The 17,656-nt window shown below is 49.6% G+C and overlaps 1 protein-coding gene across 1 annotated transcript; it reads left to right on the plus strand.

Annotated features, from left to right (window-relative positions):
• The first annotated feature begins 5 nt into the window (after positions 1–5).
• On the plus strand, positions 6–1,793 carry FOXE3 (forkhead box E3). Its single transcript, XM_032160778.2, has one exon. It carries the CDS (start codon positions 37–39, stop codon positions 1,009–1,011), a length of 975 nt encoding a protein of 324 aa, XP_032016669.1. The 5' UTR covers positions 6–36; the 3' UTR covers positions 1,012–1,793.
• Positions 1,794–17,656: the final 15,863 nt, after the last annotated feature.

Raw genomic sequence — 17,656 nt, forward strand, 5'->3', positions numbered from 1 at the left:
GTCCCGGAGCCGCGCGGGCAGGGGCTGCCGCAGCCGATGGCGGGACGCAGCGACATGGATCCGCCCGCCGCGTTCTCTGGCTTCCCTGCCCTGCCAGCGGTCGCGCCGTCGGGGCCGCCGCCGTCGCCGCTCGCAGGAGCCGAGCCAGGGCGGGAGCCAGAGGAGGCGGCGGCTGGCCGCGGGGAGGCGGCCCCCACGCCCGCGCCCGGCCCGGGGCGGCGGCGGCGGCGGCCCCTGCAGCGGGGGAAGCCGCCCTACTCGTACATCGCGCTCATCGCCATGGCTCTGGCGCACGCCCCGGGCCGCCGCCTCACGCTGGCCGCCATCTACCGCTTCATCACCGAGCGCTTTGCCTTCTACCGCGACAGCCCGCGCAAGTGGCAGAACAGCATCCGCCACAACCTCACGCTCAACGACTGCTTCGTCAAGGTGCCCCGCGAGCCGGGCAACCCGGGCAAGGGCAACTACTGGACGCTGGACCCCGCGGCCGCCGACATGTTCGACAACGGCAGCTTCCTGCGGCGCCGCAAGCGCTTCAAGCGCGCCGAGCTGCCAGCGCACGCGACCGCGGCGCCTGGGCCGCCGCTCCACTTCCCCTACGCTCCCTACACGCCCGCGCCCGGCCCCGCGCTGCTGGCGCCGCCGCCCCCTGCCGGCCCGGGCCCCGCGCCGCCCGCGCGCCTGTTCAGCGTCGACAGCCTGGTGAGCCTGCAGCCGGAGCTGGCGGGGCTGGGCGCTCCCGAGCCGCCCTGCTGCTCCGCGCCCGACGCCGCCGCCGCCGCCGCCGCCGCCGCCGCCTTCCCGCCCTGCGCTGCCGCCGCCTCCCCGCCACTCTACTCGCAGGTCCCCGACCGCCTAGTACTGCCCGCGACGCGCCCCGGCCCCGGCCCGCTGCCCGCTGAGCCCCTCCTGGCCTTGGCCGGGCCGGCAGCCACTCTCGGCCCGCTCAGCCCGGGGGAGGCCTACCTGAGACAGCCGGGCTTCGCGTCGGGGCTGGAGCGCTACCTGTGAGCCTGCGCCGCGCGGGCAGGCACCTGTGCGAGCTGTGCCCCGGGCCTGCGGCGCCGCCCTCGAGCGCTCCACCTCTGCCCCCCACCCTGGCTTGGAGCACACCCTGCGCCTCTCGTCGTGGCCTCCCGGACTCAGACTCCTGCTACATCCTTCTCCGTCCCCCATCCCTGGGAAGGCTCCCACCATCTCGCCACCGGACAGAAGCGTCCCCTTTGACCTGCCAGCCTCTCATTTCTTCTCCCTCCACTTGTGAGCGCCCCCAGCTTTGCGGCGCCCCCCCCCACCCCAGCGCTGTCTATGGGTCCCTTGCCCCGGAGCTGACTCGCCTCCAGTGAGTCCATACCCCAGGTTTCCTGGTGAGTTCCAAGCCTTTGGAAGCCAGATCTGTGATCCCAAGCCGCCTCCTCCACCGACTGTACTTCATCAACCTTCTCTCATGTGTTTCCGACACTTTAGAGGTCAGACTCCTGGGTTCATGACTTACTTGCTAGCGTCCCTTCATTTCCCCACAAGTTTGCCCCCCAACTCCACTTACCTGTCTGCCCTCAGCTTCTTCCTGGGAGAGAGCCCCCCTTTCACGTAGACACACCTGGCTGCCTTCTTCACGCCCTGAGGACACTTCTTGGAGATTTCAGAGACAGGCAGCACCAGGGCTTCTGACTGAAAGGGGAGTTGGTGGGCCTTTACGTCTGCCCCACCCCCTGGAAAACTTAGGACTTATTGGGTTATTATTATTTTTAATTAAAGCTGGTTTAATTAAAAAGAAAGAAACTTTTTTCTGGGCTTGGTGTGCTGGCTGGTGACTTGGGGGAGTGGTCTGGGGAGACGGGTGAGCTTTATTCTAGATCTTGGGTTGCCACATGGGGTGAACCTCCTTGTGAGACATCAATCAGAAGTTCATGAAATGGGATTAGGAAGTGATTCTCCTAAGTGGCTAACATAATTTTGTTTTAAAAAGGAAGTGATTCAGCCATAGCTGTACACATAGGCCTAGTCAAATGCCATCTCCTGCATCTCAGCCCGGTAGAGACGAGATGGGCTGGGCATGTGTGTGTACACACTTGTGTGAATGTATCTGAGCAGCAGGTTGTCTGCTCTCTGGGATTATTCCCAGCTGCCATGGATAAAGGAGCGCTGGCCGTTGATTCACTCCTCCAGTTAGTTAATGTGCCGAGCCTGTGCTAGGCACTGGGGAAATATTACTGAATGAATGGGCAAAATCCCTGCCTCATGGAGGTTGTGGGCCAGTGGGAAGAGTCATTAATCCAACCATCAATGCTCAGAGAAATAAGGTAAGTGCTCTACAGCCTTCCACTCAAAGTGTGGTCCACAGACCTACAACATCACCTGGGAGCTTGTTGGAAATGCAGAATCTGGCAGGATGTGCTGGCTCATGCCTGTAGTCCCAGCATTTTGGGAGGCCAAGGCAGGAGGATCCGTTGAGGCCAGGAGTTTTGGATCAGCCTGGCCTAACGTAGTGAGACCTCATTTAAATAAATAAATAGAAATGCAGGATCTTGGCCCCACTCAGACTCACTGAATCATCAGATTCTGCATTTTAGCAAAATTCCCAGGTGGCTAGTATGCATAGTATTCTGGAGGAAAGGCGCTGGCCTCAGGCAAGGGGCTCAGCCTAAAGGATTACAGCTCTCTACTATAAAGAGTGAGGCCAGGCCACAGAACCACACCCCACCCACTCTGAGAACTTCCAGGCACTGCACCATTGGCTATATTCCCTGTCTTACCTCCCCTGCTGGATTGTAAGGTAGGGCAGAAGGGACCTGAGCTGATTCCTGACTGTCCCCAGCACCAAGGACAGGGTAGCACTGAGCAGAGACTCTGAGGTGTGAGGGAGGGAGTTGGCCTTTGACCCTGTCCTGCTGTCTGGTGCTGACCCAAATGCGAAGCATCAGGCTTTTTCAAGCTCCCCCACCCCAGGGCTCCCAGTCTAGTTGAGCCTGAATTAGGGGTAGGAGAAGACAGGGGAGGGAGTCAGTGTGTCTTGAACCCAGGGTGAGTGTGATTTGCGTGCAGGATGTGCCTCTCTTGGATACCAGAGTTTGAAGCTCTGGGGTGGTGATGGAAGATGAGGGTGGACAATGGGCCGCCCATAGAGCAGAAAGTATGAAAATCTGAGAAGGCCAGGAAGGCCCTCTTTGAGGGTAGGGCAGTAGGTTTACACACTATGGTAGGAAGTGACCTGGATAGACCCCCTCCACCAGCTATTAGCCCCTTTGAGCGAGGGTCAGATCTGATTTGCCTGACGCACAGCAGTCCTTCACTTAACATATTTTGACTGCTCGAGGGCATGAATCCCTGCTGTCTGATACTGTGCCTGACTTACAGAATAATGACTGAGTGGACAGTACTTTGAGTTTGGCACCTTCTTATCCACTGGCAATCCTCATAGTGACCTATAGAAAGGGTGAAAGGGGTGAAGGTGGAGGCTATTTCCCAACTTCTAAGTTTAGTAAACTGCCCCTCCCTAGGCCCAGCAGGTAGCGAAAGATCTGGCCCTCGGTTCTCTAGGAAGTAGAGCTCCGTAAAGATCAAAATGCAAACTTGCTTTTGCTCCAAATGGTATTATAGCCCCTCCTGCTGCCTCAGAGCATCTGTTGATAAATTCCTTCCTAGTCTAAGAAATCCCAGGGAAGGAAAGGACTCTTCTCGCTCTCCTGAAGCCAGAAACTACTTCCTGAGCTCTGAATTCAATTCTTGCTACTACCCTGCGGGTCTCGGTCCCAGGATCTTGGAACACTTTGAGGACAGGTAGAAAATATCTGTAGGGAAATACTAGGAGGGTCACACTTGAACTGGAAAATCAGATTTTTATTTTTTAAATGCTTCCTTAATTTTCCTTTATTCAGGCCGGGCATGGTGGCTCATGCCTGTGATCCCAGCACTTTGGTAGGCTGAGGCGGGTGGATCACCTGAAGTCAGGAGTTTGAGACCAGCCTGGTCAACACGGTAAAACCCCGTCTCAACTAAAAATACAAAAAGTAGCCGGGTGTGGTGACACATGCCTGTAATCCCAGCTACTTGGGAGGCTGAGGCAGGAGAATCGCTTGAACCTGGGAGGCGGCGGTTGCAGTGAGCCAAGATCATGCCACTGCACTCCAGCCTGGGCGACACAACGAGACTCTGTCTCAAAAAAAAAAATCGAAAGAAGCACATAATTTGACAAGTCAGGTAGCAATCATAGGCTTATAGTGGTATCTTGCACCACTCTCAGGATCTCTGCTTTGTTCCATACAAAAATCCGCTTTCAATTCATATTTCTTTCTCTTGAAATATACTTCCATATTTCCATGCTTATACTCAACTCTCTTGAAACAGTAACGATTCACTTCCTATTATGATAGATGACCATTTACCTCTAAAATCTCTTATCTCCTTCCATTTCCCCTCAAATTACCAACTTTCAGTTAAATAAAGTTTTAGCATTTACATTGTTACTATGTAAGTATTGTTCTGTGATAAGCTACTAGTGTACTACGATTATAGTTCCTTTTGTGTGTGTGCAACCTTTTATTTTACCTGGACTTAATGCCTTATTTTTTCATTTGTTCAACTTCCTTTGCACCTACAAAGGTACAAAGCTAAATCTATGGGAAGCTAAATCTTCCCATACCTTCCAGTAACACTGTGGTACAGCTTTTCATGAGGTGAGGTCAAACTTACCAGGAAACCTATAATTGCTTCTGGTGGTTGTGCTTTTCCCTTCCTGGAGTATCTCTCCCAGAACCCTCCAAACTTCGGCTCATCCGGACTGATGGTGCTCCAGGTCGGCTGAACAGAGCTGGATCTGGAAATTCCCTTCACCATTACCTTGGGAATTCTGTGTCCTGTTTTGGATCTTCTACTTCCTGATGTCCCTATTTTCCCTTTTTTCTTAGTTTATTCCCTTGTTTCATCGAGGTAAAATTTTTTGGAAACTTTGCACATCTGAAATTGTTTTAGCATGAGAAGCTAAGCAGGCATTCGACAATTAAATATTTGCGTCAATGCTGTGCTTCTCTGTAGACCTTCTTCTTCGGAGGGAATCAGAGAATGGGAGATATTTTCTCAGCTTAGTATGCTTTACCTGTAGGGAAGCAGGGAAGGTGGTGGAGTATTATGGAAATGAGGGGTTAGAGTTTTGGCAGGAGGACAGGGCAGGAGAACTCTGGAGATTTCCTTATAGGAGAAGGAAACCTGAGAGGAGAAGCCCTGAGAGGGGTGACTTCCTGACTTAGGGGAATTGGAACACAGGGAGGGTTGCTTTGGGCCCGGGATGGTGCTGAGCTGGTTTGAGGGCCTCCTGGATCCATTTAAGAAGGAAGCCAACATTACCCTGGCACATGGAAAATTGAGTACATAGGAAAGTGACAGCCTTGGCAGGGACACTGGCAAACATGGTAACAGAGAGGCTCCTTCAAGAGAGCCCTCCACTGTAGTGACTGGATTGGTTTTGAGCCCAAGTGTATTACCTCTCTGGGAGATCCTAGAAGTATGGGGGTGAGGGGATTTTGCACGATACAGGTTTTGTGGTTTACTTTTTTTTTTTTTTGAGACGGAATCTCACTCTTTTGCCCAGGCTGGAGTGCAGTGGCGCTATCTCGGCTCACTGCAAGCTCCGCCTCCCGGGTTAACGCCATTTTCCTGCCTCAGCCTCCCGAGTAGCTGGGACTACAGGCACCCGCCACCACGCCTGGCTAATTTTTTTTGTATTTTTAGTAGAGACGGGGTTTCTCCGTGTTAGCCGGGATGGTCTTGATCTCCTGACCTCGTGGTCCGCCCGCCTCGGCCTCCCAAAGTGCTGGGATTACAGGCGTGAGCCACTGCGCCTGGCCTGTGGTTTACCTTGAAAGGGAAAGAATTCTGTGGACTTCCAGTACTGACTTTAATTTTTTTTATTATAATGTCAGTATTTGCAGGTATAAATTCCTTAGACTTGTATTTCTTATGTGATTGTTAAAATTGTTTATAAATTAAATTCAAACAATGAAATAAAAATTCAAGTTCATAAGATTAGTCAAATGTAAAAGAATATATTGTGGCTGGGCGCGGTAGCTGACGCCTGTAATCCCCAGCACTTTGGGAGGCTGAGGTGGGCGGATCACGAGGTCAGGAGATTGAGACCATCCTGGCTAACACGGTGAAACCCCATCTCTACTAAAAATACAAAAAATTAGGCTGGGCGCGGTGGCTCACGCCTGTAATCCCAGCTCTCAGGGAGGCAAGAGGCGGGAGGATAGCTTGAGCCCAGGAGTTCGAGACCTGCCTGGGCAATATAGCGAGACCCCGTTCTCCCGAAAAAGAAAAAAAAAAAAAATTAGTCAGGTGTGGTGGCACGCACCTGTAGTCCTAGCTACTCGGGAGGCTGAGGCGGGGGAATCACTTGAACCCAGGAGGCAAAGGTTGCAGTAAGCGTAAATCATGCCACTGCCCTCCAGCCTGGGCGACAGAGTGAGACTCCAACTACAAAACAAAACAAAAACTATATATATATATATAAGTGAGACTCCAACTACAAAACAAAACAAAAACTATATATATATATATATATATATAGTTTTGCTGAGACTACATTACTTGCTCCGTGAATGTGGCTCTGACTTCTCCATAGCAGGTTTTCTGGGTTTGTCATTCCTTGGGCCATGTGATGACTAAAGTCACCATTTTTAATTTTATTGATTGATTAATACAGGCTCTCACTCTGTCACCCAGGGTGGAGTGCGGTGGTGCAATCATACCACACTGCAGCCTTGACCTCCTGGGTTTAATCGATCCTCCCGCCTCAGCCTCTTGAGTAGCTGAGACTACAGGCTTGCACCACCATGCCTGGCTAACACCATTTTTTTCTTTTGAATGAACTACGGGCATTCCTTCATGTAGCAGGCCATGATACCAACAGGTCCAAATACAGCATATATTTATAAAATCTACATTTTTTTTTGGCCTCATCTCAAGATTAAAGTAGCACTACCTGATAATAAATGGAAATAAAGACTTCAAGTATTAGGTATCTCTTACAAGGAAGTCATCTAAGTGATCCAGAATATGCTTATATGAATGTGCTTACTATGGCAGAAAAAACCAACATTCAAAAAGTTTTATAAATTCCCACATGAATAAGAATATATTCTTGAGCCAGGCGCGGTGGCTCACACCTGTAATCCCAGCACTTTGGCCGAGGTGGGCGGATCACCTGAGGTCGGGAGTTTGAGACCAGCCTAACCAACATGGAGAAACCCCGTCTCTACTAAAAATACGAATTAGCCGGGTGTAGTGGTGCATGCCTGTGATCCCAGCTACTCGGGAGCCTGAGGCAGGAGAATCGCTTGAACCCAGGAGGTGGCGGTTGCCGTGAGCCGAGATTGCGCCATTGCACTCCAGTCTGGGCAGCAAGAGTAAAATTCTGTCTCAAAAAAAAAAAAAAAAAGTATATATTCTTGGACCATACTTCAAACTAAGCAATTAAACATTTTAAAACATTTATCTAAATGAATAACTCTTTGGTTAGAAGAAAGTTGCCATTACAGACTATTTATAAATTAATAAAGGTAAGAACTGTACATATTAAAATCTAAAGGATGTAGTCAAACTTGTGTTCAGAGGAAATTTCATAGCCCCAAATATGTCATGGAGACAGAGTTAGAGGGGCCCTGGGGTGGCGTAGGGAGACCAGTTACAAGGCTACTGCAGCATCCAGGCAGGAAAGGGTGGTGGTTTGGTAGAGGTGGAGGTGCAAGTGGAAAAAAGTAGATATGCAAAACTATAGAAAGAATCAGCCATTGGCTAACATCATCTTAATCTACGAAGGCCAAACGCTTTCCCATTTAATCATAGCCTCAGGCCAACCCTGAAAGCTTGGAGTGGTCATTTTGCTGGTAGTCACCGCTGGTCTGGCTTGCCTAATTTAAAGAGTAACTAATTGCAATAGACCTATTAGCTCAGAAGGAACAGACAACATTGTCAGAGATGGTTCCTCCACTGCTCCCACCAGAGGGCACCTAGGTTAGCTGTTTTTTTCCTGTGAATTCTGTCAAACCATTGAGGAACCTATTTCTCTAGTTACAGAAATTGCTCCAGAACACAGAAAAAATGGAAGTCATCCCAATTCTACGGACTATGTTATCTAATTATGTTATCAAAACCTGATAAAGGAATACACAAAATATAGCCTAATCTCACATATGAAAGATGATGCAAAACTTGTCAGGAATATATCAGCAACTTAAACATAGTAACATATTACAAAAAAATACGCAATCGTGCAGTTTATTCCTGGAATGCAAAGATGGCATTCTTAGAATTATTTGCTCCCCATTGTAGGAACTGTGCATCATCACCTTTATAGATGATGAAAATCAGGCTCATAAAGGTTAAGTGACTTACCCCAGGTCAAGCTGCAAAGTGACTGATCCAGGACTTGCTTCCAGGTCTGCCTGACTTCAAAGTCATTCTCCTTTCTCTCAGGAAGAAACAAGTGGAGGTGGAAACTTGGATGAAAAGCCCCAGGCACCAATAAAATTCTTCAGTTCACCCTAATATCTCCCTCCCCTACACCCACACCCACTGTCCCGATCTTGAAAAGAGCCTTTCCAGCTGTGATGACAGGTCTTTGGTTTCCTCTTTTTTTGTCTGTCTTCCACTCCCCACACCCGAATACTCCCCTCTCTCCCTTTTCCCTCTTTCTAATCTCCTTTCTCCCATCAATTTTTGGAGATAAAAGCGCCACCTATTGGCCACCTCGTGTGCACCTGATTTGAGCAGGAAATCATTGGAATGAAGTCAGGATCCATTTGGATGCTATTTTGGGCTGGCAGGAGCCCCTGGTGGCTGAAAGGCACTCGCTCCAGCAGGGAAACCAATTGTTTGGGGTAGAAGAGGAAAACTAGCTGCAGTTCCCACCTCCTCTAGAAAACTGTCCCAGATCTTTCACCCTCCCCGCTTCCTCTTGACAGACTTTGGTAGTTGCTCCACTGCAAATGGAATTGGAATGGGTGTGAGGTTGGTGGCCCTAGGTGCAACAATCTACCCTGTAAGAGGGAGACAGAGGAAAGGGGGCTGGGCTGGAGGCAGAAAACCTGGGGTCTAGTCTCAGGTCAAACACTTAGGCAAGTCCTTTCCTTTCTCTGCACTTCATAGCAATTACTGCCTCTCCCCAAGTCCCTTGATTATGCCAGGCCCTGTGCTCTTTCCCAGCTGAGGACTCAGAGATGGATCAGACACTGTCCCCGCTCAGAGAGCTCAAATATTGGCAGATGACAATATAGTATGTAGAATGCTTTATGAGATGAGGGGTTGCTAGGTCTCCTTGGTCACTCACCATTTCCAGCCTCTATCCTGACTCAGCCTCAGTCTACCTCTGGAAATAGAGAATGTGCCCTATCCTCTCTGCCTGGGTAGGGATGGCCTTTGTGACTGCTAAAGCATTGTGATGATGGGTGAGGATTTTCTACCCTGCCTGACTGGGGGCTTCCCAGACAGGGCCTGTGTCTTCTCTGCTCCACTATGTCCCTCACTGGGCAGCCTGGCCAGAGCTGGGCATACTGCAGCTTTGGTTTGAACTGCCCTTATCTGGAGGCTGGACTTGGGGTTTAGGGAGTTGATGAGACTTAGAGACAAGAGGCCTGGACCCTGCTTGAGGGAGACACGGGCCCCACCCTGGGCATCAGTCTGTCTCCCTTGAGTTATGAAGGGGCTGGGCTTTTGTTGGCTTCAAAAAGGAAGGCTTCCTGAAGGTGGTGGGTTGGAGTTCTGAAAGGAGGGAGGGGAGGGCCTGCTGCTCCTGTTCCTATGAAATCCCCTCTTCCTCTATCCATCCTAACCCCTGTCCAGCTGGCAGGCTAAAAAAAACCGGACTACTTTCAAAGTAATTTAGATGGGACAAACAGAGGGAGGGAGCCAAAGACAGAGGGATGGGAACAGAACAGGAAGGAGGAAAGGCGGAAAACCTGGGGTCCTAGCTAGCAGACTCAACTGCTTCCTTGTCTGATGGGCAGGCAGGTAATACTCATAGGCACCTCACATGTCTGGCTTCACGTCCCTTGCTTTCAACATTTGTAGCCACCAACCTCATTTTCAAGTTGGAGCTCATAAAAAGTGTTCAGCCCATAGTAATGGTTTTTATTCTTATGTTCTGCACACTCCGTCTTGTTTATTGAAATAATCCAACTGTTTCTTTTGAAGTTTTTATTTAATTGTTGAATAAGTAATACATTCACTTCACTTTACAAATATAAACAAGTCATCCATGAAGTCTCCCATTTGTTTCCAATTTGCCCTAGTGGATAATCAGTTACTAGATTTTTATTCATCCTTCTAGATATTTTTGTTGCATATGTAAACCAATACAAGTATACATTATTTTCTCCTTAAAAAACACAATTGGATACACGTTTACACTGTTCTATACATCTTGAAATTTTTTTTTCACTCAACAATGTATCTTGGCTGGGTGCAGTGGCTCATGCATGTAATCCCAGCACTTTGGGAGGCCAAGGTGGGTGGATCACTTGAGGTCAGGAGTTCGAAACCAGACTGGCCAACATGGTGAAACCCTGTCTCTGCAAAAAATACAAAATTAGCCAGGTGTGGTGGCACTTGCCTGTAATCCCAGTTACTCGGGAGGCTGAGGCAGAAGAATCGCTTGAACCCGGGAGGTGGAGGTTGTAGTGAGCCAAGATCACATCACTGCACTCCATACTGGGAGACACAGAGAGACTCCGCGCAATGTGACTTTGTATATATGTCATACCATATGTGTGCAGGTACACCAGCAGGAGAAATCTGTGGAAGTGATTTCTATGCAGCCTTTGTCAAGGCACTATGTCCTTTCAACAGCAGTCCCCTTTTATTTCTCAAAGGGACCCTTGGTGACCACAGTCAGATTTTCACCTTCTCAAACCCGACTGCCTTCTTCTCCAGGGCCTTTCCATCAGTCTGCCACCAGTCCCTTCACAAGGTATCCTGGCCTCTGGATTTGGGAAGCATGGGTACTTGCCACACCCACCCTGGGGTATGCTGTGCCCTGGCTGTCAATCCATTCAGTGTGGTGGCTCCTTTTCCTTTTTAGCCCCCAAATCCTGGGCATCCATGGCAGGTGTAAGGAACCAGCTTTTTGGACCTCCACCATTCAGGCCTCCAGGCTTCCTGCCAAATGGTGCTATCTCCCCATCTGGGTCCCCAGTTGTGACTCCTTTCTTCTGACCATAGGATAATGCTGTAAGATCTGCTCCTCTACTGTTTCAGATTTCCCATTTCATCGCCTCTAGTCTCCCAGATATGAGTGGCCCCAACTTTGAAGGAAGGCGTGGATGAGGGAAGATCACACAGAGCCCCTGTGAGAGGTGTTCATGTAACTAATCGGGAGTCAAACTTCAAGGCTGGAAATGAGGCCCTTGGCAGACTGGGAACCTCTGGGTTGCCCAGGCCTGTGATGTCAGCTGATGTAGCAGTTGTCACCATTTTGGGCTGACCTAGGCGGAGGATGAGGAGTAGCCTGTTCCAGCAGACCTTGAGGGGGCTGGGCAGGGCAAGGCCAGGCAGTAACATGATTATTATTGTTGTGATAAGTATGGCACAGTAGTTAAGAGCCCTGATTCTAGACCCAGATTGTCTGTGATGAAGACATACTCCTCATATGTAGGATGAGGAAACTGAGGCCTTTGAAGAGGCAGGGGCATGCCTGAGGTCACACAGGAAGTCAGGGAGAAGACAGACAGTAGCGCCCAGGCCTCTTGGCTCAGGCCCCACTGTTCCTCTGCAGTTGCAGGAACGAACAGTGGGTAATGCATTTTTGTGGCAGGATGGAGGTGTCCCTGAACATGTCAAGGTTGGAGAGGTGGGCAAGGAACCTCACTGAGACATCCTGATCCGTGACGGGCTCCAGCTTGAGCACTAGGTCTCAGGAGCCCCCATGAGGTGGCAGGATAAGAAATTTCCCTAGTCCGTTTCCAACCCAGCTATCTGGATACTTTACAAATGAGGAAATGAGATTATTTGTCTGAGACTAATAAGTGATAAGAGTGTAATCTGTTTCATCCATGTCCCTACAAAGGACACGAACTCATCATTTTTTATGGCTGCATAGTATTCCATGGTGTATATGTGCCACATTTTCTTAATCCAGTCTATTGTTGTTGGAAATTTGGGTTGGTTCCAAGTCTTTGCTATTGTGAATAGTGCTGCAATAAACATACGTGTGCATGTGTCTTTATAGCAGCATGATTTATACTCCTTTGGGTATATACCCAGTAATGGGATGGCTGGGTCAAATGGTATTTCTAGTTCTAGATCCCTGAGGAATCGCCACACTGACTTCCACAATGGTTGAACTAGTTTACAGTCCCACCAACAGTGTAAAAGTGTTCCTATTTCTCCACATCCTCTCCAGCACCTGTTGTTTCCTGATTTTTTTAATGATGGCCATTCTAACTGGTGTGAGATGGTATCTCACTGTGGTTTTGATTTGCATTTCTCTGATGGCCAGTGATGATGAGCATTTCTTCATGTGTTTTCTGGCTGCATAAATGTCTTCTTTTGAGAAGTGTCTGTTCATGTCCTTTGCCCACATTCTCAGTAAACTATCGCAAGGACAAAAAGCCAAACACCGCATGTTCTCACTCATAGGTGGGAATTGAACAATGAGAACTCATGGACACAGGAAGGGGAACATCACATTCCGGGTACTGTTGTGGGGTGGGGGGTGGGGGGGGGCGGGGACAGCATTAGGAGATATACCTAATGCTAAATGACGAGCTAATGGGTGCAGGAAATCAACATGGCACATGGATACATATGTAACAAACCTGCACATTGTGCACATGTACCCTAAAACCTAAAGTATAATAAAAAAAATATATATATATATTCTGGCTGAGAATTAAAAAAAAAAAAAAAAAAAAGAGTGTAATCTGAACCCAGCTCTAAGACCTGAACTCTTCTTGCTCCACCTGGGTGCCTCTATGATTCATACTCAGTGAATTACCCAGCCTCCACTCTAGCACTTCCAGTGACAAGGAGCCCAGAGCCACCGAGGTAATCCACTACATCTCAGAGACAGCCCCGTTAGAATGTTCTCCTTGCGTGGAGACACAGAAAGCGAGGCTTTTTACCCCTTTCTGGCTCTTTTTGCCTTGGTCTCTCTGCCCCAGATCAGCCCTGTGGAGACTGGCAGATGCTGGCTGTGTTAAGCCTTTATTCTCCAGGCTAATTACCTCAGACCTTTCTTTTGTGTTTAGAGGACATTTTCTCAAACCTTCGTGTGTTAAGCAGGGTTAGGTTCAGTTGTGAATGACAGACTGGCCCCCACAATCCCACATCAGTGGTCTAAACAAGACCAAAGTTTATTTCTCTTTTACATAACAGTCACTGCAGGCAGCTCAGGGTGGTATGGCAGTTCGGTGGTCTCAGAGACCCAGGATTCTTCTCTTTTGTGGCTCTGCTATTTGTGAAATTCAACTCAACCGGCAGAAATCCACCTCAACCTAGCTTAGCAAAAGGGGAGATTTCTTTCTTTTTGAATGTCTGGAAAGTCTAGCCGTTCTAGTTTCAGGCAGAGCTGGATCCAGGGACTCAAACACTATTTTTAAGTCTCTCTCTCTAGGCTGTTTTCCTCTGTGTGTGGGCTTTGACGTCAAACAGCACTCTCCATGTGGCAGGGAGATGGCTTCTGACAGCTAAGCCTGTGTGCTTGTCTTCTGATCCAAAAGGAGAGGCACTCCTCCCAGAGTCCCAGAGTGCCAGTCCCATGGTCTACATAGTCCCAAATCTCAGAGTCCGTATGTCAAACCATGTAGACAGGGTGACTGGCTACTTAGGTCACTTACCACTGCCTGGACCAATGCCTTGAACTTGCAATGGTAGGTATGACCCAGCTGGTTGCCTGTCTGCTCCTGGGGAGTAATTGTGAGGTGGACAAATTGGACAGCCCTATCATGACCACATGGAACACAGGAGGGAAGGTTTCCTTCAACAGAGGGCCGAGACATGCAAAAACCGTAAGCATGTTCAGCTCATCATGCCAGGGAGACTGCATTTTGTCTTACAAGCAATGTGGAGCCCCTGGAAGACTTTGGCAGGGTTCAGTCTGGAAGCTGGTTTGATTTGTCACAACCATTTTAAAAGGAGGAAACTGAGGCAGAGAGAACAACCGACAAACCCAATGACTGCTAGAGCCAGAGACCATGGATAAACTCTGAGAGGCAGACATGTTCTCCTCCCCTCAAAGATGGGGACTGATGGGAGAGAAGCAACCTCTGTTCTTAGCGAACACACAGTTCTATTTGATGATCTGAGCTACCACCTCTGTTCTCAGTGAATACAGAATTCCACTGATGATTTACTGATGAACTCCCTAGAGTTCTATAGGGAGTCCCAGGCAGAGAGAGAGATATGCCATACCTTCCTTTCTTCCTTCCTCTTTTCTTTCATTAATATATCCACATATCTAACATTAATTGAGCACCTACTGTGTGTCAGGCTTTGTGCCTGGCAGGAGATAGAGTGATTAATAATGATGATGCAAGACATTTACTGAGCTTTTTTTTTTTTTTTTTTTTGAGAAAGAGTCTCACTCTCTTGCCCAGGCTGGAGTGCAGTGGCATGATCTCAGCTCACTGCAACCTCCACCTCCCGGGTTCAAGCAATTCTCCTGCCTCAGCCTCCCAAGTAGCTGGGATTATAGGCGCCCACCACTGCAGCACCTGGCTAATTTTTGTATTTTGTTTTGTTTTTGAGACGGAGTCTCACTCTGTCGCCAGGCTGGAGTGCGGTGGCACGATCTTGGATCACTGCAACCTCCGACTCCCTGGTTCAAGCTATTCTCCTGTCTCAGCCTCCCGAGTAGCTGGGATTACAGGCATGCACCACCACGCCCAGCTAATTTTTGTATTTTTAGTAGAGACGGGGTTTCACCATGTTGGCCAGGATAGTCTTGATCTCCTGAACTCATGATCCGCCCGCCTCGGCCTCCCAAAGTGCTGGGATTACAGGCGTGAGTCACCACGCCCGGCCTAATTTTAGTATTTTTAATAGAGATGGGGTTTCGTCATGTTAGCCAGGCTGGTTTCCAACTCCTGACCTCCGGTGATCTGCCTGCCTCAGCTTCCCAAAGTGCTGGGATTACAGGCGTGAGCCACCACGCCCGGCTGTTATTGAGCTCTTTCATAGTTTTAGGCAGTAGGCTAAGTGCTTTACACGTGCATCATCTCTTTTAATCCTTACAGCAATCCAATGAGGTAGGTACAATTATTATCCCCAATTTGCAGAGGAGGAAAGATAAAGATGAACACAAAATGAGCCCTGCTCTCAAGGAGCTCACAATCTAAAGCAGGGATCCCCAACCCCCGGGCCACTAACTGGTACCTAATCAGCGACCTGTTAAGAACCAGGCCACACAGCAGGAGGTCAGCTGCGAGTGAGCAAGTATTACCACCTGAGCTCTGCCTCCTGTCAGATCAGTGGCTACATTAGATTCTCACAGGAGCACAAACCCTATTGTGAACTGTGCATGTGAGGGATCTAGGTTGCGTGCTCCTTATTTTTATTTATTTTTTTTGAGACTAGAGTCTCACTCTGTTGCCCAGGCTGCAGTGCAGTGGTGTGATCTCGGCTCACTGCAACCTCTGCCTCCTGGGTTCAAGGAATTCTCCTGCTTCAGCCTCCCAGGTAGCTGGGACTAAAGGCACCAGCTACCACGCCCGGCTAATTTTTATATTTTTACTAGAGGCGGGGTTTCACCATGTTGGCCAGGTTGGTCTCAAACTCCTGACCTCAAATGATCCACCCACCTCAGCCTCCCAGAGTGCTGGGATTACAAGGCGTGAGCCACTGTGCCCCGCCTGTTGCGTGGTCCTTATGATAATCTAACTAATGCCTGATGATATGAGGTGGAACAGTTTCATCCCAAAACCATCTGCCCACCACCACCTTGGTCTGTGGAAAAAATTGTCTTCCATGAAACCGGTCCCTGGTGCCAAAAAGGTTGAGGACTCCTGGTCTATAATAAAATCTACAGACTGAAAAACAAGTAACTAAAACAGATGGAGCTAAGAGCTTCAGGAACACAGAGGTGGGAGTCAGGTGAGCGCAGGAGTGTTGTCAGGGAAAGCATCTCACAAACTTCATGTGTGAAATTAACTACGAAGGATGAGAAGTGAGCCAGGCAAGAGTGAGCCACCTGCAAAGGTGAAGAGGGAAGAAAGAGGAAATCAGGTGTGAGTAGAGTACAGGAGTTGGAGGTAAGGCTGGACAAGCAGGTAGGGGCCAGGCTGCCAGGTATCCTGTGCAGACAAGGACCCTATACACAGAAAGTGATGCAGCTCTGGGAAGGCCTCAGGCTGCTAAGCAGGTATCACTGGAGCCTCATGCCAATCACACTTCCACCTTTTCCACTAACTGAATTGCAAGCACCAGAAGGCCTCCTGTTGATTGGGGTCTCAGCAGTGCCCTCTGAGTGTATGAGCAGGAGAGGTTTCTCAGCTCCTCCTTCCCTTGGGTGGTGGTGCTGGATGGGGGAGGGTGGTATTTTCCAGAGTTGAGTCTGTTCCCAGACCTTAGCCCTGCCCACTTGCTGATGTAAGAAACGCAGCCAACCCCTGAAATGTGGAGTCCTTCCAAGTAGCTTGATCTGGGCTGAGGATGGGAGAAAGGAGGGTCTGGCCTCCCAGCACAGCATTGCCCTCCCTGCCTCATCCTGGAACAATGACCACTCTCTCAGTTTCCTCCTGCATTCCCCGCTCCAATGTGAAACCTCAATTCAGGTCTCACCCATCAAAGTGAGTTCTCCCCCAAATTACCTGCTCCCCATCCAGGCGATATGAAGAGCACTCTGGCCTGGGAAATGGGTACAAGGCTCTAGTTCCACCTCTGCTGCCAGCTTGCTGTGTGAATTTGGGCAAGTCATCCCTCTCTCTGGGTCTCAATTTCCCCATCGGTGAAATTAACTTTAAAAAATCTACAGTCCCATTTTGGAATGAATAACTTCAGTCTTTATTCACTGGGGGGTGGGGTGGGGCAGGGAGCGGCATGCCCACCCAGCATGCAACACAAGGCGTGGGTGGAGTGGATTCACGGTCTTTTTGGAGAAGAGCAGGCAGGAAGCAGGCTGGCTGTGCAGTGTGGCCTGAGAATGAGCTCAGAGCAGGAAGAGGGGAAGAGGAACTGGGCTGGCCAGAAGGCTTCTTTCTGGAAGAGGCAGGACTGGAGCAGGGATTTTGAAGCGTGGGTACAGGTTGGAAAAAAAAGCAAACATAAGTGAAGAGTGGAATCCGGAGGTTGTAAGTCTCTGGATAACTTTTCCAAGCGGGTGGAATGGGAGTAGGGTGAGGAAAGGGTGCTTTGTCTCAGAACTAGTCCTCTAGTTCCTGACTGCGTGGATGAGAAGCTCCTCCAGAGGTCGCTGTTCCCCAGGAATCCATCACTAGCGTCCGCACCGCGAGGCCAGAGCTCCCACTGTTCCCCTGGCTCTGCTTCTCTGAGGCTTACGCGGCTCTGCATCTGCCCAGAGGACACAAGGACCCGGCAATATTTCCGCCCCCGCGAGGGTACTTACGGCCTCACCAGTTACCCTATTTGGGACTCAGAAGGGTTACACGTGAAGGCGAGCGCATGTGCATGTCTATGGTACACATAGGTCGCTATGGCTCTGCACCCT

Source organism: Hylobates moloch, unplaced genomic scaffold (assembly GCF_009828535.3).
Source record: "Hylobates moloch isolate HMO894 unplaced genomic scaffold, HMol_V3 SCAFFOLD_8, whole genome shotgun sequence".
Lineage (NCBI taxonomy): Eukaryota > Metazoa > Chordata > Mammalia > Primates > Hylobatidae > Hylobates > Hylobates moloch.